General features: G+C 37.1%; 2 protein-coding genes across 2 annotated transcripts; one reads left to right on the forward strand and one right to left on the reverse strand.

The window, feature by feature from the left end:
* The first annotated feature begins 1,918 nt into the window (after positions 1 to 1,918).
* On the forward strand, positions 1,919 to 17,428 carry LOC131797398 (calcium-transporting ATPase sarcoplasmic/endoplasmic reticulum type). Its single transcript, XM_059115022.2, has 28 exons — positions 1,919 to 2,231; positions 2,446 to 2,463; positions 2,586 to 2,668; positions 2,769 to 2,873; positions 2,976 to 3,114; positions 5,362 to 5,442; positions 6,115 to 6,200; positions 7,047 to 7,113; positions 7,196 to 7,284; positions 7,458 to 7,541; positions 8,064 to 8,157; positions 8,480 to 8,610; positions 8,781 to 8,869; positions 9,366 to 9,468; positions 9,938 to 10,093; positions 10,380 to 10,490; positions 10,586 to 10,703; positions 11,036 to 11,136; positions 11,619 to 11,741; positions 11,824 to 11,884; positions 11,981 to 12,053; positions 12,169 to 12,341; positions 12,811 to 12,937; positions 13,295 to 13,583; positions 14,319 to 14,452; positions 14,769 to 14,886; positions 15,265 to 15,376; positions 16,076 to 17,428. The coding sequence occupies exons 1-28, from the start codon at positions 2,114 to 2,116 to the stop codon at positions 16,120 to 16,122; spliced, it is 3,030 nt and encodes a 1,009-aa protein (XP_058971005.2). The 5' UTR covers positions 1,919 to 2,113; the 3' UTR covers positions 16,123 to 17,428.
* A 556-nt stretch (positions 17,429 to 17,984) lies between these two features.
* LOC131797361 (protein phosphatase 1D-like) lies at positions 17,985 to 24,441 on the reverse strand. The gene is made up of 4 exons (XM_059114977.2): positions 24,077 to 24,441; positions 21,483 to 21,833; positions 19,537 to 19,747; positions 17,985 to 19,172 (listed from the first exon to the last, which is right to left on the reverse strand). Exons 1-4 carry the CDS (start codon positions 24,372 to 24,374, stop codon positions 18,788 to 18,790), a joined length of 1,245 nt encoding a protein of 414 aa, XP_058970960.2. The 5' UTR covers positions 24,375 to 24,441; the 3' UTR covers positions 17,985 to 18,787.
* Positions 24,442 to 24,811: the final 370 nt, after the last annotated feature.

Genomic DNA, 24,811 nt, shown 5'->3' on the forward strand with positions numbered 1-24,811 from the left:
TCATCAAGGATCTGAGATCTGCAAGATCTGGGGGTATTTTCACTGAAGGGGGTGTGCAGAGTATAGCCTAAGTTGCCTTTGATGCAACACTAACTACTTATGTTTGCAGTGAAATGCTATAAAATGCCAAACAACCTCCAAACTAACCCCTCAAACCCTGACATCAGTATGCATATTCTCCATACTGTTCTCTATACATTCCCTGAGGTGCTGACAAGAAGAATTTTTGTTTTCACATTCTGGCTTCTTTACTTGATTATCATTTCCCATATTCTCGTGACAGTCATGGTTGATTCAGGGGTGATACAGTAAGGAGAAATAAAATGTTAGTCACTTTTAGGAGTTTAAGTGCTAAGTAGCGTGTACTTACTAAAACACTACGAGAGGAAGCAAAGTTAGCGGCGTTCTTTGATGATTGTGATGGAAACTAGTAATTTTGCCTCCACTTATCAACCTGGCACACAAAGAGTTGATATCTGGGCACTTTGGCCAGACAAGCCACCGCTTATTTAATGCAAAATCGATATGCTTAGAAAGGTCTTTTGGGATTGAAGTGAATTAAATGCACCAAAGCCGGACACGAAAACCCCTAAAAACCAGCAGGTGGAAAAAACGGGGAACGCGTACCCCCAACCATGGCAGCGAAGCCACCCTTGGGGTTTTAGGGTATCCTATGAATGACATGTTGTACACAGTCACTTAAGGTACAAAAGATACGAAAACGAAAACGAACAATTAAACACGGCGAAGGCTGACCGTAGAATGCCTTGCCCCACAAACCACGATCCCATAACTCTCCACGCTCTGATAAGTGCCGGCAAAATATTAATATATGCTAATTAGGATTGCTACAAATTTACAAGCATTATTATAGTACAACACGAAATTATAGGCTATCCTTTTAATGAATATCTCAAGCCAGATAGCGTATGTCATTCAGCAAACAAGGGAGGTCTTGAAACTTCAAACGGATTTCTTTTTTACTGTTTTCAAGTGACTTGAAAGAGTTGTCATCAGTAATGAAAGAAATACTATGCGAGAACAGATTCTGCCTTTGAGTACGGTAAATGCCTTCCTTGAATAGACACCGCATTGGAAAATTCCTTAAAAACCGCAAAGTTCATTCGAGAAGATCCGCTAATCTTGGTTACCTGTATTTTTTTGAGAAAGGAAAAAAAAAAGAGTTTTAGGCATTGTTACTATAAGGCGGGAGTAACGAGCTCCTACATAAAGCCATGATATCTTGATTTCTCATTCGTTGCATAAATTAGATGGAAAACTTACCTCTTCTTTGCAAAATTTATTTGCACCTTGAAATGTACACATTCAATAACTCTTCAAATCAATAGGGGCTCAAATGTTTATTTGCATTAAAACCATGCCACATGAACGCAGTGCAAATTAGCAATATCTCTCAGATCTCGGAAAACATTTCTGACAACAGGTGAAACACTTAAAATTCTTTGTTAATTCTATTTAATCGTTTTATTTTTTACCGACATTATTTGACAAGCTGTTGATTGGATAAGAAAAGGACCTAATAAAAGAGTACAATAACGCTCCAATAAAGCTGTCTTTATTGTAACTTCGAGGAAATTAATTTTATTTTCGTTTAAATCCCAGTGGATGAACCGGAAGTTTGGTCGAATTTGTATCATTTGAACTCAGGTTCCGCGCACACTCACTTAAATCATGGCACATTTTTTTTTTCGAAAAGCGAGTAGTGTGAAATGTATACAACTTTTACGCAAGCTAACAGACGAGGCATCAGTGATCGCCACGTTAGTTTTTCCCTCCTGATGCAAAGTTTAGAATCTACTCGTGGAAACGGAAATACAGTCAGCACTTTTACCGTGGTAGGGTATGTCACATGACTTTTTTTCACCCAATAGGATTTAGCCGCGTCCAGGCCGCGTGGATGTTCAACCGAAGCACATGAGTCTTGAACAAAATGCGGTGAAATCCTCACGACAGTTTTGAAGCTTTAGAGAAAATTCTCACCAGAATGCACCACATTTAAACTTTGAACTGGAAAAAAAACACTCGCAGTTTCAAGTTTTTATTCTAAAGGGAAAGAAATAGCTGAATTCGCATAGTATCCTCGTTGAACAAAATGGAACTAGCGCACACATTACCGGCGTCGGAAGTCTTAGATCACTTTTCTGTTGACGAAACGAAGGGTCTGAGCTTAGAGGAGTTATCTAGTGCGCAGAAAAAATATGGACCAAACGGTAAGAAATATTTTGTTCAGCTGTAACAATTTAACCACTTTTGCTGCACCTTTGATGATATTTATCCAGATATATGATAGCTTTTGTATGATTTATATTCTATCATGCACTACCATCTGAGGGCTATATGTTGTAATCTTTGGTTAATTTTGAACATCAGTGAGTGGGTTCTAATGTATATTTTTATTGTTTCGTGTTTGGTTCCATACGACAGAACTCCCAGCCGAAGAAGGTAAGAATGCTTTTTGAACGCACGGTCGTGATCATTTGTCCCTTTGCTTTGAGTTTGGGGTCGCTTTTGCGTTTGCGTTACGAGATCAGCTGTTCTCAACACATGGTGCTTTTAATTTTTAGGCAAGCCTTTATGGAAGCTGGTATTAGAACAGTTCGATGATTTACTCGTAAAAATTCTTCTTGGAGCCGCAGTGATTTCTTTTGTAAGTTTATTTGCTCGGTACAAACACTCATGTGCTTGTTACAATAATTTGATGAGCTTCACATCATAGTTCACGTTAATTTTGTTTTTTCGTTTTCCAGACTTTGGCTTTATTCGAAGAAGGAGAGGACAGAACTACAGCATTTGTAGAACCATTTGTTATCCTTGTTATTTTGATTTTAAACGCAATTATAGGAGTTTGGCAAGTAAGTATAGATTCTAAATCCTTGCTTTCGACATCTCGGTGGGAAACCATTTTACATGTATGCAACTGACAAAAAATTGATGGCGATGATTTTTTTTTTCAGGAAAGAAACGCCGAAAGCGCAATCGAAGCCTTAAAAGAGTATGAACCTGAAGTAGCCAAAGTTTTAAGGCAAAACAAACCAGGAATTCAAAGAATTAAAGCTCGGGATTTGGTTCCGGGAGACATAGTAGAGGTTGCAGGTGAGTTAAAACCAGGGGGGATTATGGAAGTCTCAAGTTATTTTACGCTCGCTTGGAGATAACCGTGACTTCCAGCAGAAAAATTGAATGAGGGGTTACCTTTATAAATGTTTACGTCCACTCCCAAGAAAATCGGATTGTAATTTCTCGCCCTTAGCAAACAGTAGTTAAATTGGCTTGAAATAAGAAGGGAAATGTCTAGTTTCGACTTGTTTGCATTCTCATCTCCAAACAGTAAGGCAACGTAATCCAAAAACTACCAAAGTTTTAAATCCAGGAAAAAATTAGTCGCTAAATGGATATTGTATTCTTGGGTTGTGATTCTTGAAGCATAAGATTCCTAAAAGCCTTTTATCGTTGAGTGGGATCATGCATTTTGTAACAACATGCAAAATTAATGTAGTTTTATTCTGGGTTTAAGAGTTAAAAATATCCTTTATTGTATGCAGTTCAGGGACTAGGAAATTTTCAGGAAATTGTGGAAATGTGGGCAGTTAATGGCAATTTTGAAAGCTGAAATTGTCGTGGTTGTTTTGTGCTTGGTGACTGTGGATTTCAAAGCGATTGGTTTTGCAATCTAGCTCTGTTTGACAACAAAATTCCTTGGTTGACAAATTCTGTTTGAAGTATTTAAAAGAGAGTCTGCTATCATAATTGATTAATGCTTTGATTTGAAATCATAAGGAATAGTTTGGAAGCTGTCTCCCTTTTAGACTGTTTTTTAAAGATCTTATTAATTTTCTGCATAGAGGGTTTTATTATGTGTGAAAAAGCAATTAAAGTTGTGCATTACTAGATTTCAACTTGTTTCCTTTTTTTTTCTGCTGAATGAAAAGTGCTGGTTTTAAGCACTAGGAAAGCTCTGAAAAGGTCTCTTTCTAGTTTCACTGTCAACCAAGAAAAATCACTAATGTTTTTTTTATTATATGATACATGTAAAAATCTCACCAGGATTTAACAAGCTCTTTGTAAGCAGAAGTCTCTGGAGGCCCTTGTCTTGTTTAGTAGTGAATTTTCATTCAGCCAATGAAGCAAACCACTATTTTTTCCAAGCCAGCCATGCTAGAAAGTTAACAAACACATTGGCAAAAGTCTTATTTTTCAAATTTCTGGTCTTACAGGGAAATCCATTATGGTTTTTGTTGATCATCTGTAGGAAGTTCTTTGTGGTAATTTAAATTTTTCATGAATGCCTAAAATATGCTGGGCAGTTATCATTTTAGAACACCCTCAAGGAGTCTGTGGGACTGTCTTTAAATGTTAAGGATCAAAATATCACACCAGTGAATTGATGATTCATTAGTATTTGCCATGTTTGAACAATGTTTTGAGCCAGCTGGGTTTTATGCATGTGTGCCTCTGTTAGTTTGGGCCTCAAATTTTCATTTAAGAAAAAAAATGAAAAACACAGGAACTATAGCCTTTGTTGTTCGATTGGATATGGTCTAATTGGTTAATAAGAAGCTAGTTTTGGTCGAAGAAGGGTACTTGATGTTACATTTAAGCCAGTAAATGTATATGACTCAATTAACAGCTCTCGGGCTCAGAAAACATTCTAAGTCCTGCTTACTCCTTTGAATGGGATCAGAATCTTCTATCATGAGCTCTGTTTATCATGATATATTTATGGAAAAACTAGTACTTTCTATTGAAGATTTTTTGTCCTTTTATACAATGCACAAAGGCAAGATTTTCCTTGGAGATGGAATGTGAGGAAGTAGGAAATTAACCCTTTTTTTAATCACTTTTTTCATGATGTTATCCTATGAAATGATGCTCATAGTAGAATGATCAGACACCATTTTTTACATCCAACCTAATTTAAGAAGTTTTGTGGAAACTGTGCTGGATAATTTTTCATTTTTGGGGGGAAGTGCTTTTTGTCTTTGAAATCTTTCTTCTGTCAGATTTATTTTTTTTCCAAAAAATAATAACCTAAGGGCATGTAAATGATGTTGGATCATTTTTAAAGTATACTACACAAGCTTTTGAAACATCAAAAGAAAACTTGAAACAAGGTTGTAAATGAACATATATGATAAAACTGTTACAAAGATTATTAGTATTATAAGATCATTTTACTACAATCAGCTGAAAGTTGGATTAGTTGTTTTTCATATTGCCATATGCTTCAGGATACATCAAGGGTTTTCACTGCTGTGTATGTTTTTAACTTGTTGAAACTTTTGTGTATTAGTAGAGATGTTTGTATCATGACTTATTTTGAGTTCAATCTTTTTGTACCAGTTGGCGACAAAGTTCCTGCTGATATAAGGATAACTACAATAAAATCTACAACACTAAGAGTAGATCAATCAATTCTTACAGGTAATGTCTTTGAAAAAGTTGTTGATGATTTGATGCTAATTCTGGGTGGTGGGGTATTATTCCTTAGTGGAAGTTCAACATTGAAGTTAGAAATGGACAATTATAGACCTGATTATGTTTTTTCTTTGCCACATCTCCTTTAAAAGTTGAATGGCTTTGGCTGGTTAAAAGGCAATTTAAGATAATCTAGATGCAAATCAAAGTGTATCTAGGCAGTTCAAGGGGTGAAATCTAAGCACCTTCATGGTATGATTTTTACACTTAACCCTTTAACTCCCAAGATCTGATTGTTAATTCTGCCCTCTAACTGGTACACATTTCCTTTTAAATAAGTTCTGAGAGTTATGTGTTAGATCAAGATAACAACTTTTTATAAGTCTCAGTATTTTCATTACCTGTTGGCTGGATAATGTACAGATATATAGGGAGAAGTTACAAGTAATCACTTCTGAGAGTTACAGGGTTAAGTCATAGGTTAATTTCACATACATGTGAAAGGCAGTTGAATAGCATTTGGAAAGCTTATGAAAAATATTATCCCTTTCTTACGGTGTTTTCACATGGTTTTGAATTAGTTAAAATTTTTAATAATTGGTCATGGTTGTTTTGTTCCAATCAATAATAATAATAATAATAATATATTAATATCCTCCTCAATATTTTTCTCATCAGGTGAAAGTATTAGTGTGATAAAACACACAGATCCCATTCCTGATCCAAAAGCTGTTAATCAAGACAAGACAAATATGTTGTTTTCAGTAAGTGCATTTTTACCTCTTACTACTGAGTTGGAGATCTGTACAGTAAGTTATGGACCAGGAAGTTTTTTCTACTTGGATTTTTGGCATGAAGCCATAAATCCAAGTGGAAAAACAAGTTTCTGTAACTTACAGTATGGATGGAGAAAATTAGGTTTGTAAGTTATTACTTAAGTCTCTGGGTTTAAATTGAGGGGGAAGATTCAATTCAAACAAACTTTTAAATTTAGTGGTACTGCAAAGTGAAATAAAACCCACTAAATTGATCAAGCATAGTGCACATATTAACAGAGAGGTAAAATAATCTTAGTAACAACTCTTATGCTTGGAAAAAATCAGGTAAAACTCTTGCTCTTGCCCTTGTACACAAGTAGATGTAAGGCATGCAATTAATGGTACCCTTTCACCTTTCAGCATATTGTGGTTAGTTATCTTCTCTTCTACAACTTTGTTCCACTATTTCAGTATTTTACAGAGGTCCCATAAAATTAAGCAATAGACTATGTACACTTTTTATCAGTTTACCTGTGTAATAATCAATGCAGGATGTAGGACAAATGCTCAAAGTTTGTTAATCACTGGCCTCCTGTTCATGAAACTTTTTGAATGTTTTTCCAACATCCCATGTGGGTTATAACACAGGTTAACTGATAGAAAGTTCAATTTGTTGGTTTTTATAAATTAGTATTCAATTATCTATGGGTTTATCGTTGAAATAAAGTATAGGTTTTTGACCAATCAGGTTGCTCATAGTATCATAAATATAGTATAATTTATTTTGTGTTATGTAAAGTCAAGTAAACCTTTAACTTATATGACTTTTTACCTGGATGTTATTTTGTTTAGGGTACAAACATTGCTGCTGGAAAAGCATCAGGCGTAGTCATTGGAACAGGGCTGAATACACAAATAGGTAAATACTTCATACTTATGCTAAATGTTAAGAAGTGTTTTACTTTTACTAACAAATGACATTGTTTTTCTTTAATTTTTAGGCAAGATCAGAGATGAAATGGTTGATACAGATGAAGAGAGAACTCCACTTCAGCAGAAACTTGATGAATTTGCTCAACAGTTATCCAAGGTATGATGTCCATGACTGTTTTTCCATCTTTTAATTTTTTAGGTTAGATTAAAGTAAACCTTTTTAATATTTCTTATTTTCAACACTGAATTTCAATAGTTCCAGAAGTGGACCGAGCACTTGATTATCTCATAACACCAGTGTTTTCTCCTTTTCTCTCCCATCTATTTAAGGTAATCACCGTTATTTGTATTGCAGTATGGGCCATTAATATTGGCCACTTCAATGATCCAGTCCACGGGGGATCCTGGCTAAAAGTGAGTAGTCTTTTGAAATACAATTTGGAGTCAGAGGGGTGTAGTTATTAGTAGGGTTTGCAAATGTACATTGTTCACATTTTCAGGCTGTAACTAGTAAAATTTACTGCCTGTCATACCTCTTATTGCTGCCTAAAATTGCTTGGAATTCTAGAAAATTCAACAGGAAAAAGGATTGCTCTACTGGTTTTGAAAATTTCTTTTACTTATTGAACTTAAAATAAGGGAGGACATTGCAGAGTGTTTGTACCTTGGGGAGATGAATTATATTTTATGTTAGTATTTGCAACTTTTTCTCAGCAATTTGATTATCTAAACTGTCCTTCAAATTAAGTCATAAGCTGCATTTTGGTTATAAGGCTAAGATGTTGCATCTGATGTATTGCATATTGTAGATTAAGTTTTTGCCTTTATATAAATTCTTTTAATTTGATTGATAACTCGATGAACTGTGATGAAAGATAGTACACTGTAATTGCTGACCAACTTGTATCTATATTTTTGTTGTTTTTGTTTTATTAGGGAGCCATATATTACTTCAAGATTGCAGTTGCCTTAGCTGTTGCAGCAATCCCAGAGGGGCTTCCAGCTGTTATAACCACTTGCCTAGCTCTTGGTGAGGACATTTATTTATGATTACTGATATTGTCCTTTCTGTCTCTTATACTATTCTTAAAATGTTAGTTTGGAGAATTTGGTTTTGGATCAACTAATAATCCCCCTATTGATGTTTTTCTTTATTCTCATCACTTGTCCACTTGATATTGTATTTCTATTGTAAGGAGATGTTCTCTCTTTGTCACTCATTGGAGTTAAAAAGTTTGGCAACTTTAAATCTAATGTAGTGAGCAACCTTGAATTTTGAATAGAAATAATTCAACATGCACAGCAGTAAAGTCATATCTTGTGGTTGTAATGTTACATTCTATTTGGTTCAGGTACACACAGAATGGCCAAGAAAAATGCCATAGTTCGTAGTCTTCCTTCTGTTGAAACACTTGGCTGTACATCAGTCATTTGTTCAGACAAAACAGGAACACTGACCACAAATCAAATGTCTGTCCACAAGGTAATGAAAAAAGTAATTTTTTTATTGACTATGGTGATAAATGGAGACTGTTTCTTTTTGTGAAATGCCATGAATTGGAGCTGAACTGTTCATTATGATGAATTATTCTTTGTGTGAATCTATGAATCTTTTGTTTTTGATGCAGCTTACAATGTTTGTTTTTTGTTTAGTTTTTTGTTTTGAGTGACGTAAGGAGGGATCATGCAACATTCCATGAATTTGAAGTTGAAGGAACTACCTATACACCCAGTGGAGATATGTAAGTTTTTTCTTTTTGTTGTTAGGTGCATGTACCTTTGGGTCATTGCAAGGAAGTTGAGCAGCTTAGACCTTTTATTCTAACTCAACCATAGTTTTCAGCAGCCAAGAAAAAAAAAGAGATATAGCATCAGAACATGTCTTTCAACATCTTTTAGAAAGGTTTCATCTGCAGTCGTTCAGCATGCAACAGTACTTGACATTTCAAGTTAACCTCAAAACATCTAGTATCTAATTTCTCCTTACAATACCACCCCTAATTCACTCATCAAAGGTCATGAGAATAAAGGAAATGATCACTTGATTTGCCTTGTCAGCACCTAAGGAAATTTGTAGAGAAACAGTATGGAGAATATGCACACTGATGTGAGTGCAAAGGGTTAATCAAGAGCAAAGTGGTTGTAGTGTAATTTCACTCATGTTGTAATAATTTAATATGCTTCATCAATGTTCAGAGCTTGAACATACTTAATTTATTTCTGAACTCATTTTTCCAGAACTCTGAATGGAAAGAAAGTAGATCCGCAAAACTATGAAGTACTTCCAGAGTTTGCCACTATTTGTGCCATGTGCAATGATTCCAGTGTAGATTACAATTCAGTAAGTGCATGACAATTTCAGCAAGGTTTTTATTTTAATTTTACTCTTTAACCCTTTACAGTGACTAGCTCCTGGTTTCTCCTCATTATATTAACCCAAAATCACACATTAAGGTCTCAAGAATATTGGAAATATTCACCAACTAAAGAAGCTCTTGATTGTTCAACAAATTCTCCTTGTCAGCACCTCGGGAAATGTATAGAGAATGGTATGGAGAGGATGCATACTGATGCTAGGGTGTAGAGGATTAAAGCAACACTGGAAATGATGTTATTCCGTGTTTCACCTGAGATCATCTCATTGATTACAACTTTTTATCAACTGATCCAGTGCTTCCTAATTTCAAACTTTTTTCAATCACCAGTAAAACCAACTCAAAGGATAGCCTTAAACCTCAGTGCTGTCACCCAATCATCTTATTACATGTTTATTAAACAGTAACTCAACTTGTTTTATTATTTGTTCTTAGGTAAAAAATGCCTATGAGAAAGTTGGCGAATCTACAGAAACTGCTTTAACAGTTTTAGTGGAGAAACTCAACGTGTTTGGTACAAATCTGGCTGGAAAATCCAAAGCTGAACTGGCTAATGCCTGTAATGATGTGATCAAGTCCCATTTTAATAAGGTAATACAGTCCTTGACTGCTTGTGGAAGACCTGAATTAAGCCAACAGTTAAGTTTCCTTTGTCATGTTCAAGACTACACTGGATATACAGGAAGCTTCTAATTGTAATGAATTGAGTTTTATACTGATAGTGGCCTCTGTTTCCACCTTGAAAACTGACATTAAAATTGATGACAAACTCGTTTATAGTCATTACATGGCTGCCTGCTGCGAATTTTTTGAACTGAGTGTTAGGATCTTGGAAATTAAAGTCTACAGAACTTTGAATTGTTGATTACTTTTGCAGGAATTTACCTTGGAGTTCTCTCGCGACAGAAAGTCAATGAGTGTGTATTGCACTCCAAGAGTTGATGGACCAAACTCTGTACATGATAAGAACCCAAAGATGTTTGTCAAGGTAAAAACAAATTAAACCCTGCTCAATTTTGTCAGTTTGCTTCACATTTCCCTAGATATTAAGGTTAACTTTGTCATGTTTTATTTCTAAAATAGGGAGCACCTGAAAGCATAATTGACAGATGCAGCTTCATCAGAGTTGGTGACAAGAAACAACCGCTGACACCAAAAACTAAACAGCAAATTCTGGACTTGGTGAAAAGTTATGGAACAGGTTAGTTTTATAAACCAGCAAAGGGAAGGGTTATCTTGTTATCTAAGCAATTCTGTACATCCAGTGCAGCCTTTACTGGATTGTCAAATTCCCTAGATCCAAATATCATTTCTCTGCACTTCCTTACATACATCTCAATTAATTTCAGCTTGGTGTGAAATCAGTCATTAATCATTTACTGAGCTGTTTTCTCTTACTATCACCTTTTTTCTTGAAAATGTAGCTAAAGGACTTGCCATTGAATCTCTGTTTATAAATCTGTGCTTGGACAAATGTTAGTCAAAACTAGCTCAATTATTTATTGTCACTTTTCATTGATAACATTCCTTCAGGTGCAGACACCCTCCGCTGCCTTGCGCTGGCTACAGTTGATGAGCCGCTTTCACCCAGCCAAATGGAATTAGAAAAAGCTGAAAAGTTTGCGGATTATGAGGTTATTGTTTTATTGTGAATCTTGGAAAACCATGAATGTGTGAAATACTCTTAAGTATGAATGCACGAATCAGCTAAGACAACTAAGTTTGTTTGTTTGTTTGTTTGTTTGTTTGTTTTTTTCACTTACACATCCTGATCTCCTATTTGATTGATTGTAGAATGAAAACATTTCCTGGACATATTTGTATTTTCCAAGTTTGATGTATTACCTCAGTTCGCATTCATTTATTTATTTATCTGAAAGCAATATTTGATTAGGTTAGCCCAGTTCAGCTGCAAGCTGGTTTAACTTGGGGCCTGCAACACATTGGACATTGGCAGAGTCAATGATGATTGTGTGATTCCCCTTCACTTGTCTTAAATAAGTGTAATACCCACCCACCATTCTGAATACTACTGCCAGACTCTGAAATAGTAGGATTGCTTCAATGGAATTTTAATGGTTATGTATCACTTATCACAAACCTTTCTTGTTTTCAGAGCAACATGACATTTGTGGGTGTGGCAGGCATGTTAGATCCACCAAGAACAGAGGTGAAAGACTCCATCAAGAAATGTGGTGCTGCAGGAATCAGAGTTATTGTCATTACTGGTGATAACAAGGTATGTAAAGGGTCCATCAGTTTTGTCTTGTAGAGAGAGTAAAAATGGTTATTTAGTAACAGTGCACTGTTTTATTGTACAGGCAACTGCAGAAGCTATCTGTAGACGTATTGGAGTTTTTGAGCCCAATGAAGACACAACAGGTATTACACTGTTTATCAACAGCTATGCATTTTTACTCATTAATTCTTTGCAAATTTAGTTGCATTGAGAAAAATATCTCATATTCTTTGCATCAGGCTTGTCTTACTCTGGTCGTGAATTTGATGAGCTGACTCCAGAAGAGCAGAGAGAGGCTTGTTTAAATGCTAGGTGGGTTCCACTCCAAATATAGCTTGATAATAGTGTTTTGTGCATCATGACACATATATAATTAATCTGTGTATGTTGTTCAATTATGATTAATATTTGTATGTTCTGTTTTTAGATTGTTTTCACGAGTTGAACCAGCACATAAGAGCAAAATTGTCGAGTACCTCCAGGTGGAAGGTGAAATTTCTGCCATGACTGGGGACGGAGTGAACGATGCTCCTGCCTTAAAGAAAGCTGAGATTGGAGTTGCCATGGGATCTGGAACTGCTGTGGCTAAATCTGCATCTGGTATCCTTTCATATGTTTGTCACCAAACTTCTAAACTTTGATAGACATCCACAACATATGCACTTTTTTTTAAGTAGGGCAAAGTGATGTAAAAGTCTATCCATTCTCAGAGTCCTAATGGTGGGCTTTGTCATTAGCATTTTGCTCTGCAATTTTCAGAGAGGTTTTCTCTTTGATTTTTGTCAGACTAAATGCAAGACTCTGTTTCACTCTACTACAAGGAAGAATGAGACACTCTGATTGCTCTGATTTAATTTTGATTTAGTTCTATCAACTCTTTTTGGCCATTCTTTGATCTACTGTCTTTTATCTTTAAGAAGAGCTTATGACTTGGGTTCCACAGGGTAACCTCATCTCGTTCTCACACAAAGACATTGATTGATTGATTGATTGATTGCAGTTTTTAAGTGGTCACTCTCACTTGTTTACTTAAAAATTTATGAATTTGTACCCCTTAACCTGATGTTAGAAATGGTATTAGCTGATGACAACTTTTCAACAATTGTGGCTGCTGTGGAAGAAGGGAGATCCATTTATGATAACACAAAACAGTTTATCAGATATTTGATCTCCTCAAATATTGGAGAAGTTGTGAGGTTAGTTGTCATATTTGCAGTGTTCTTGGTACATACATATACTTACTACCAATCAGTAGCAAAGACAGTAAAAAAGATACATGTGTTTCATGTGACTACAAAAGAAATAAAATGTATTCCATTGATGGAAATCTTTAAGAGCGTGTTAAGTGTTATTTTGTATGATTAATAGTGTTTGACAGCTAGGTTTGCATGAACAAACTTCATTATCTAGAAGGAAGAGCTTTATTCTGATGAGATCTTTTTGCAATCACAAGTGGAAAGCATACCAAATAAGACTCTATAACTTTGTCTCACCTGGAAGGTTTTTTTTTTTTTTAAGATGTTATACTAATCAGATTCTTTTTGCATGTGCAGTATTTTCTTGACTGCTGCTCTGGGTATGCCAGAAGCCCTCATCCCGGTTCAGCTTCTGTGGGTAAACCTTATGACAGATGGCCCCCCTGCTACAGCCCTCAGCTTCAACCCCCCTGATGTAGACATTATGATGAAGCCACCCCGCAAGGCTAAGGAGGCTCTCATCAGTGGCTGGCTATTCTTTAGATACATGGCTATAGGAGTCTATGTTGGAATTGCCACTGTGGGAGCTTCAGCTTGGTGGTTTATGGTTTATGAGAATGGTCCTAAAGTTTCCTATTATCAGTTGGTTAGTAGATGTATTTATATGATGATGATGAGCTGAATTGCACACACACTTTGATTGGTTCTTATGATCTATTGGTTCATACTTATGATCTATTGGAAGACAGAGGCATAAATGACATCACTATTAACATCTTTTTTATTTTTGATCATATAAAACAGATATAATTTATGTTGCTGTTCATCTGTTTAGTAATAGATCACAGAAGACTTAAAATGTGATAAGAACATCAGTGTCACACTCAACTGTGCCTTGTGTACCACATTTTTTTCCTTACCACATTTTTATGTAATCTGTGATATAATAATGAACAGATGCACTGCATAGAATCTGTTTTAAATGGTTTTACGTAAAAGTTAGTGACATCTTAAATGCATATTGAAAGTACCTTTAAAAATTGACTCTATCATAATTCAGATTTATCAATTACACCCTAAACAAAGACTAAAGATGTACATAGTCCATACACCATTTCCTTTGCAGTTATCAGAGATCAGAGAATTCTTTGGCTAATTTTTATTTCTATTTTTTATGATTAATTTTTTTACCTAAATTGTCTCTGATTCAGACTTGCAGAATTATTTTGTGGTATGTAATTTCTTAAATCTGGTATCAAATTCAGTTCAAAACTGCTCTTGACCACCTTTGTCCATATTCTTTGCAAGGTCTTGTCAGAGATAATTACCAACCTTAGTTTTGGTTTGAACTAAAAATATCCTTGGTTTTGTTCTTGTTTAGACACACCACATGCAGTGCACGACAGATCCATCAAACTTTGTTGGTGTTGAGTGTCAGGTGTTTAGTGACCTTCATCCAATGACTATGGCTCTGTCAGTACTTGTCACAATAGAAATGTTTAATGCTCTTAACAGGTAAGTCTACAGTGTGGGTTTCCCATGGTCACTCGTCAACATCTGTTTCTTCTTCTAGCCATATGAATACATTATTGTGCAGAACAATTATGAGAAATAACTACATAAGATGATGAGGAATATCAGTTGCCTGAAATAACTCCTGCTGTTGTTTGGCAAATGGAAATAAATATATTCAGTTGTTTTCTTTTTGTTTTTTGAATGGTGAAAACTCCCAAAGAAGATAATAGTTGTGCTGAAAGAAGTGACCAAAGTTAGGAGAAATTTTTGTCTTTTGGATACGTGAATGACAATTACTTTCACTTTCTGTTTGCAGCTTGAGTGAAAATCAGAGCCTTTTTGTAATGCCACCATGGAGGAATCCTTCCCTTATCACAGCAATCATAGCATCATTTGTCATGCATTTCGTCATTCTTTACTTCAAGATTACAAATGTAAGTGTTTGTGACATAAATTTATTGTAACAGAGAAGACTCCCATGTACTCCAATCTAATCAGTGTTTTTTTTTTTCTGCTTTGTGACTCTCAAATTCAAAACTCATGGGAACTACTAAGATGTGCATCAACTAGAGAAAGCTGTGATGAGATCAGCCAGATCAGTCCTAATTATTTGAATGCATTGTTCATTTTGACTAAGAAAAATGAGAAAGTACTTCTGTTCTAATGGAGATCTCTTCCCAGGAATTTTTTTAATATTTCAAAGCTTGCGCATAACTGCAAATGATGGTGATGTCCAAGCAATAACTTTTTAACAGTGTATTTTTTCTTATTGATTACTTTTTGCATCCTTAACTGAGTTGTTTTTGTTGCAGACAATCTTCCGTATCACTCCTTTGAACTGCGACGAGTGGGTTGCAGTTCTTTACTTCTCCTTCCCGGTCATTATACTGGATGAGATTCTCAAGTTTGTTTCAAGACAGATAGGTATTTACTCCTTATTTTACTGTATGTGGTAGATATTTTATCTAGATAATATAACTCCCTAGGGGAACTCTTTAATTGTTTATTTTTACAAAATGTAAATAAACCAGCCAAACTGAGTTTGGAGAGTGGTCTTCCCACCACTCAAAGGTTTTCAACTACAGAAGCAGTGTACTTGTTACGGTGTTGAAAAAGAGAAACAAGTATTTACTATAGTCTGCCTAGCAGCTGTATTTCCAAACCAGTAAATGTCTAATATTTCCATCCATGTTGAAGCTGTCATTTCAGATTCAAGGAAAGCCTGGAGTTTAAAAAAAAAAAAACCAGGAGGGGTGACAAAGGACTTCAATCAAAGCTGGTTGCCAGCAGTCAACCACTGCCTATAAGAACCCTTACCTCATCTTTTTAGCATGCCCCCAGCCCCCCCCACTCCTCATCCTTGCTGCCCCTTTTCTGTGCACAGCTAGCTATAACATCAGGTAGCTGCTTGTGGAAAAAGTTAGCTAAAACCTTGGGGGATTTTGTTTAAAATTATCAAATAACTAAGAAGAACAGAAGCTAGGAGTTTACTGGTACAAGAATCTGTGTTGCGGAGATGATGTGTATGCATCAGATATTGTCATGTCTCTAAGACATGTGCATCAAAATTTGCCATTGAATGAAACTTAATGTACTTATCGAAGTGTTTGTCTTCATCTTCAGCTGAATCATCCCACCCAAGTTCACCAGGCAAAGCAAAGTCTGAATGATTTTCGCCTGCATGCTGGTCATGCTTGCAACTTGTGTAGCAACTGATTTTATGATACAGCTGTGCAGAGAATTTAATTGTGTGGGTATATTACTCAATAGAACTAAAAATACTTTGGAAGAAGCAGCTCCCTCCAGACATAGCATTTGTGGTTATCTTCATGCAGGTTGCTGATCCAGCATGGCAAACGATTATAATTACGGTCCAAACTTCTTAATATATTTGTCCTGCAAATGGTGAGCTAGTAAGAATCAGGAAAAGAAAAAGAACTGCAAAACCAAGTCTGTTAACTCAAATGATCATCTCCAAATTTAAAGAAAAAGAAACGGAAAAAAAAAAGGCAACATGAAATATTGCTGATTGTGATGCATATAATATAAAAGTGTTTTCAACTTGTTCTAAGGGTCCCTAATTTATATATTTATATCTGCCTTTCCTTGATAATTGAGGATCTTGGCAGATTTTTATCAAAGCATTAATCTTTGTGTAATCTTGCAGTAAACATTCAGAGGGTTTTTTCCTCTCCTCTGAAGAAATTAAGCAGTTTGCTGGTAGTAAATGTGGTATTCTTTTTTGTGTGTGTGGATTGAGTGTGGAGGTATAGAAGAAAGTTGTACAGGAGCACAGAGTGATGGTTAATTGGAGGGAAGGAGGGAACGAAAAGTAGATTATGCTATAACTTGTTGTTAGTGTCGCTTTTTCTTGATGATGAATAGCAAATTCCTCATTTATTAAATTGGTGTCGTTGGCCACTAACAAAGCTTGTTATCGTATCATACTCATACTTTTAATTGTTACACTGCTTGTTACGTTGGTCAGGACACTTTCACATGCACCAAGCATCACTGATTAGGAAATATCGTAAGAACGGGGATCGTAACAACCCCTTTTTTGGGTTTTCAAATCGCAGCCACTTCAGTCCTGTGATTGTATTGCAAATGCATGTACATGTCTGCTAGACTATATAAAATGTTAGGTCGGTCACTGAGCTATGCATTTGGGCTGACAGAAAAAAAAAGTTTAGTTCATAGGTCTTGGTATTCATCCTTTAATGCAAGATGAACCCACACAACTGAATTGTGGAGATGTTCACCTTAGAGAGGCTTGTTTAGGATATTGAAAAGATAAAACGTAGCCTTTTAATTGTTTTTCACGTGTGTCTGTGTTACTGTAATCATGTTATAGTTTATGAAGATTTACACCGTGAAACCGGTATTATCAACTTTTTAAAATTGTAAACATGCCTTGCTTACTGCACTTTTCATCCACGAGACTTTTCTTTTTCCAATAAAAAAATTATTGACGAATCTGCTACGTTTTGGTCATTGATTGCTTAATCCAGTTCTTGAAAACTCCGCAGCCGAGGTGTCACGGCACACATCCAACATTTCTTTTGTTATAAAGCGCATTAGGAATGGGTGTCGGAGAACTAAAACCAAAGTACTCACAACTTCCAATCAGAACAAAGTCAAATATCACGAGCCAATAGGAATTAAAAAACCGAGTAAACTGTTTGAAGCGCGGGAAAACGTTTGGTTTAGGAAATGGCGCAAGTTTTCTAGACCAATCACCGAACAAAGTAGTGCAGAACTGATAATAAATCCCAAATCACTTTCGATACAACTGGAAATTGCTCTAATCTTGCACCTATTCGGTTGTTCAGGGATCAAATGTTTATAGCCTAGCTTGACCAAAGCTGTACTCCAAGAGGAGTCACCGGGCGCCAGTAGACTCTGGACCGGTAGATCTCAAAAGGACAAGTATAGAAGTAAGGTGACCTCTAATCCTCTCCTCTGTTGTATTGTTGGTCTTGCCACCCTCCCCTCCCCCCCCCCCAAAAAAAAAGAAGATTAGAAGGACAAGTATAGAAATAACGTGACCTTTAATCCTCTTCTGTTGTATCGTTGGTCCTGCCATTAGCTCGTGTACTAATAAATAATTTAATAATCATGTGCTAAGATTTTTCAGCTTTTATAGAAATAGCTTACAGTTGTCTGCAATCGTTACTTCCGTAAGATTTTGGCGCTATATCCAGACAATGTCCCACACGTGATACCTTCTCATCATCTTTGTGTATAATTTACTGTGTGTCTATATTATAAAAGAATTCTCATCCAACGATAATCAAAGCGTTAATCCTGTAAAAGTATTGCATGGAAAATTATTTATTCAGTCAAATTTAAGTACTTATCAAGGAATCATATTTTTCTACGATGTGGAACTGGTTGGGGGATGAATTTTTCATCCATGCATTTGAAGAGATTTTACTTTCAAATAACCGACATTTCGAAGTAGTAAACTGCTCCAAGCAATTTGTGAGAACTCATATTTTAACGACACAAAGTAAAGTGAAAGCTCCTTTGCCCTACTGAATGCATTTGAGTGTATTTTCTATTTGCATAATTAGGTATAAGATTTCACGAATGCAATTCATTGGATATCTACAATATGTACAATTACAGAAATCCGGACACCGTTCACCAGGAACAAACAAAGACCCACCGTCAATTCCTAAAACATGTTTACAGTGCTTGATGAAAACCAATAATATTAGGCAGTTTGACCACGTGATCAGGTTTACTGTTCTCGAGTGGACTGCGGGAATTCGTAGCGATTATGAGTGGAACATCCACGCTTGTTGAGCAGGTATACACAGCAAATGATTTCTACACTGCCGGCGATGAACATTTAGAAGTTTGTAAGTTTAACGTTGATAGTAGTCCATTCGGTGAATTGTTTGGTGAACTGTTATTCATGCAGGTAGACAATTCGAGTGGATCGGCGCACCGGAATGCTAGCTTTCTCACCAGAGCTGGTTTGTCAGCTGCTAAATCGAAGTCTTGATTGGGTGTTCTATCACTCTCCTGCGAAGAATCCGTAGATTGATTTACGTCCGTCTCCACATCTTCTTCACTCTCAGGAGTGTCTAGTCTTGGGATTTTGTTCCGCGGCTCGTCAGGTTCTGTCTCGTCAAAATGTACAACTATTACACTGGTGTTATCTGCACGAAGTTCTCGCTCACGCCATCTTTGCAAGGCCCGGCTTATTAACCTGTTGGGATTTAACAAAATCGAAAGCTTAAATTATTTCTTCATCATCGATATTTTGATAGAGTTAGCTTACGGGGAAACCTACGTCACCCTTTCGCCCAATCAGATGCCAGTAAAGGCTAACCAATCAAGTTATAAAGTTTTGGCCAGACCACCCATTTTTCATATTCGTTCATTTCTCACTGATTCATGAACTTTAGTGATGGGTCATTACGATTCCTTAGTTATGAATAAATTCATTCGTTGTTTAAAATTTCGAGAGAAGAAACTCAAATAAACATAGCTTTGTAAAGGAAGTTGATATGGAGACGTATTTGAACGATTATTCTCTCGAAAACAGTTACCATTCAAAGCTTTACTCTTACCTGTGCGATACATCTCCTCCTTTGAACTGGTCATGTTTGTCAAAATTGTGGACTATTTTTACCGCTTCTTCAACTCTCATCACCCCCCATAGGCCATCCGATGCAATGATCAGAAACTTATCGATACCAGGCGTGATCTTGTAAACTCGAACGTCAGGAACTGGGGAGACTATGAATTCACTCCGATAGTAGTCGAAACTCCAAAGATCTCCTGTACAAGTAAACAATAGAATAAGAATAATTTGTTTCTAAGGTCAGCAAATATGCAATGCTTCGAAACGCGCTGAGAAGAGCCGCTGATGATCTAAGTTGTCCACTTTTAAATTATTCTCAGTTTATTCTGGCGCATCAACAATCAACCACAGGCGTAAAATATTCGTAGGAGTCAAATGAAGGCGGTTAGTAGCGGTCTATCGCCACTTAAAAGATCTTTTAATGTCGTCTGTTTAAACTGCAAGCTCTTTTGTTGCCCAGAATGCTGGAAACTACATCTCCGAGCTTCTAGATTTAAACTCTTTTTCTAGGGGAGCATGCCCCCAGACCCCCCAAGGAAAAAGGGGTCTTACGGTCCCTTTTGCAGGAACAGCCGTCATTTACACAATCGACAACCGCTTATCTAACATCTCTGACATCTCTGCGCTAATTGCTCCGGAGATTTGTTTCAACATAAAGGTCGCCTGTTACGGATATCGTGACAATGTGTCACGCTTTAAGAGCGCAATGCATTGTGGAATTGTAGGAGCGCGAGCCACCTCCTCAAGATGCGGGCAATGTGGCCGTTTACACGTGATTAAAGTTGATTGTAATCCATCGAGTTTGAGCCAATTCTTGAGTCGAACCGCGGAAATAGGAGCCTTTTGAGCCTACTTTAACTTGCCATAATGTTGGATATTCAACATGGTCCTTTGAACCGGATGAAAACGGATTGCGATCAACGATCATACGGAAACTGAGAAACACGAGTGAGTCCTTTGAAGCCGTGATCTGAGTCTTGTGGTAAATTAACTGCGATAATCCTGATGTCTGGAAAGTTTGCGATAAAATGGAAGCTCCGAGCGGGTCACAAGAAAAATTGTTTCGTCTGCAGAGGAAATTTTGCAAGCGTTTAATGAAGATAATCTACTGTCACCCCTGAAAAATACATTATTGAGACTGCAGAAACTCCTATTACAAGAGAAGCTCGACACGATACGAAATTTAGATCAAGAAATCCTTGCAGTCTTCACCGATATTCAGCTAGATGAGGGAGTTTGTGAAGTGGACGAATTCACCTCATTTACGCAGCTTGCTATAATGAGAATCGATGCTGCCTCGACTGAAAGCCAACAGACCCCTTCGACGAAACTTGGAATCGTCGAGACCCTCCCAGGAACAAAACTGGAAACTGAAACACATCCTACTCCTTCATCATCGCCTGGAATTGTTGTGACATCCTTTGAAATACATCTAACTCTCTCAGCCCCTGAAACACATCTATCTATTTCAATATCGCCTGAAGTTGTTTTTGCGGTTTCAGGAGGCGTGGCGCGAGTTGCTTGCGAACATTTGATTTTGGGAGGAATACAACCTGTCCGATTTCGCCAAAACATCCCAGGAATAATGACAAACGAAAATTTGTCGGGAAATTTTGTTATTTAAAATATTTATCCCGTGGCGTTCATTTACGCAACACGCCTCTCATATTTTTAGCTAATCCAACTTTAGATGCCGGTATCTAGACAACCAATCAGAATATGGGGAGCAGTTGTGCGTCCTGGACAAAACGAAGCACAGTGCAGAAGTATTCTACATTCTGGATGTTCCAGAGCTCAATTCGCCCTCCAACAAGGTATTTTTGGGGACATGTGAGCGCTATCTGCGAAAAACTCTGTCAAATTTGATGAACACACCGAAATTACGTGCAAACGTCTCAAACATGATTGCGAATCACAGGTATTTTTACTTACCAAGTGCTCTCGAAATCGCCAAAAACGGTACAGATTCTGTTTGGGTGCTTCTTCTGACAGGGCCTTTGTGTCCATGATGGACGGGCCTTTCCCAAGCCACTCGCGGGACACCATTACGAGAGAGGACCTTTCCGCCGAGTGACTCTATCCGATTCTTTTCCGAAGGAACGTCGGGCTTGTGGTCGGCAGTGAGAGGGACCGCTTGTAGTTTCTTTTCTTTACTCAATCGGCCGAGAGCAGCGCCTGAATCGCCCACGTGAGCTATGTACAGTGTTCTACCTTTAAAAATAACAACAGTTGCAGTGGTTCCGGATGTGCTTGGCAGTCCATGTCTTGTACGAGGCCAAGAATCTAGCAGGAAAAAAAACGTTAAAAATAATTTTATGTTAAATTTTCTTGCAGAGGTGATGCGTTGAATTGTTTTAAATGAACCTTGAGGCAAACTGTTTTTAAAATAGGCATTATTTTCCTTTCTTTTCTGTTATAAAGCTTATAAGCAATGGTAACATTGCAGGAAACGTAGTAAAGTGGGGATGAGGGTTGGGTGCACCGGAAAAGCCAAAGTACCGTAACATCTGCGAAAAGAGAATGATTAGAATCTTTCCGCCCTTCTCGGTACAAGGTACAAAGGAACAAAATTCGACCAAAACGAAATCGAAAAAATGAAATAAGATACAGTGGCTAGACTATCACGGAAAAAAAAATTCGCTTCTTTCGCTTTCTTTGTCACTTCAACTCAAATGACCTTGGATAACATTTGCTGGTGTTTTGTGAGCCGATTGATCACGTGTTCCTCAAGTGATCACAGACATCTGACAGACCACTGACTTGTCAATGTGAAGTGTGGGAAGCAAAAGGAAAACATAGGCATGCGTAGCATGCAAAGAGTTATTTTCATGCTGGGTGGGTTGAGATGGGACACTGTGTACTTAATGTTTTCATTTTTGTACCAGAAAAAAGCATAACTTTTAAAAGAACGAACGTGATGGAATGTAAGCTGTTTGACGTGTGCTTTGTGATTAAAGGAGAGGAAAACAACGTCTTAACTTAAAATTTAAATGCGAACTTTCATATCCCGATAAATGTCGACCTTGGTCGACGAGGCTCTCGCGAAGACCCAAACTTTCTGGCTAATGTCATTCTTTCTGCACAGCACCTGATCCAGGACATCATTTACAAGAAAACAATACCCAAACGCTGTGATTGGTGCAAGACATCCAAATATTGTGATATGACAGGTGTAAGATACATACCCTAATGCGGCAATTTGATTGGTGCGAACAACATACCCCTCTAAACACTAAGTTAGAGTGATTTATTTTTTTAGAAAAAAAAAAATTCATAAAGGCAGCGTTCGGAGCAAAATTAGCGAATGAGAAGTTCACATCGACATTTAGTCAAATTAATTTGGCATTAATGACTGAGTTGATAACGTAAATTTACCACCGTTGATAGTTTTGAAGCTGACATTTCGAGCGTTAGCCCTTCGCCGCAGCGACTGACAAACTACCTTGTTCTGCTTCCACCGACGCAGCACCGCAGTTTCTTTAGAAACTTGCTCTCTTTATTCACTTGGTCAAATTGGCCCGTCTGAATTAAATGTTAATATGGGTAGGTAATTGTAAAGACAATTTTTATTAATTTTGTCTACACAAAATTGTTTGGGTGTGTGCGTGTGTTTTTTAACTAAATATTTGCCCTCTGGGCAGGGCTTCTGTAAACCAAATTTCCCTCCTTAGCTTTCGGAAGTTAAAATTTTACGACAAACGCATTGACGAGAGCGAATGAGGATGTTCAGGAAAATCAGGCGAAATGAAAGGAAAACAATGTTCAAGTGCCGAGCATTGATTTCGTAAATTGCTTCGTTTTGTCGATGCATGTTTTTATTTCTTTTAGGGAGATAGTGCGTGACCGATTGTTTTATAATCGAAGTTGATCGACAGGTGTCAGCCACAAGCCTATTTTTCAGAATATTCAAAACAGTACGATGTATATTTCACTTCCGGTGTAAAACCAAAATCTAATCGTTTTCAAACTTTTTCCTTCCGGCAATATATCAAATATTCCGTTTAAGCCTTGTGTACATTCATGTAAACTCAATATCAAAAATACCATGACGTAGCAATCATGCAAAACATTTTACTAATTTAATCAAAATATTTCAGTTGTGTAGCTTCCAAACAGTTTCTATCGTCTCAACGTATATGATAGCCTGGGGGATCGGACACTAAAACATCGCAAATCTTTGTATTTTTATGATAAGGGTCATTTTTGAGTGCTTCGTAAGTTTGTATTCGCAAAGTAAAATTGCTCTCCTTCAAGGCTTTTAAGCGGCGAAAGAAGCATGTTTATTTTGCATATGAAAAGCGAACAACGGGATATAAAATTACTCTCGTCTCTGCGAAGCGCGTCACGAATTATTAATCGGACTCATAATTTTGGCGGAAAAAATACGAAGTGTTGACTTATCCTCGATTTTACATCGCTAACGGGGAGAACAAGATAGAATGGGGTCGATCGCGAAAGCTTTTCACGCGGGAATATAAATCGCTTCAACGAGAAGGAAATACAGATCGAAAGTAATCCATACTCACCGAGTTGTTTCCACATCGCGCAATGTGTAGCCATGAATCCATCCTTGATAGCTTTAATAACACGTGATGTTTCACCCGAGTAAAATCCCTTCTGTCCCTTAATCATGTCCCATAAATGTTCCCGGGCAAAGTGTGCAGCGTCCCTTCCACCGTGGCCGTCGAAAACCGCGAAAAATGCCTGTTCTGGATCGCGATCGAACTGCACGCGTTTAAAATCTTCCATTTCTTTCCGACCACCTTGGTTAGCTTGGCCATTTACTCGCACAATAATCTTCCTGGTTTTCGTTTTTTTGGACATTTTCGTTGTGTTGTTCGGTTATACTGCGTTTGCCATGCAAAACTTCGGCGAGTAATTTGTAATTTGCCCGCTCTCATGAATTATTCATATCTTTGTCTGAAATAGACAGCTGTTCATTAATTTGTCGGCTTATTTTCAAATCTGGCCAATCACGGCACGGATCACTCGGGGTATAAATAATGAATTTCTGATAGCAGCCAATGAACGCGCATGTTGGTGGAATGGCCTCAGGTCACACAAACATTGTACGCGCTCAAACTTGCCCCGAAACAACGACTGAACGTCAAACCGTGCCGTGATGTCATAACCCACAATTTCTACGAATGTACGAGCAAGCCTGCACTTGCCTGGATTTCCATTTAGACAAAAAAGAAAGGTTCTAAACATGCCCGAATATCTGGAATTGCATGGTTTTTTTTAAATTGGTTAGATATCTA

Source organism: Pocillopora verrucosa, chromosome 2 (assembly GCF_036669915.1).
Source record: "Pocillopora verrucosa isolate sample1 chromosome 2, ASM3666991v2, whole genome shotgun sequence".
In the NCBI taxonomy this organism is placed as follows: domain Eukaryota; kingdom Metazoa; phylum Cnidaria; class Anthozoa; order Scleractinia; family Pocilloporidae; genus Pocillopora; species Pocillopora verrucosa.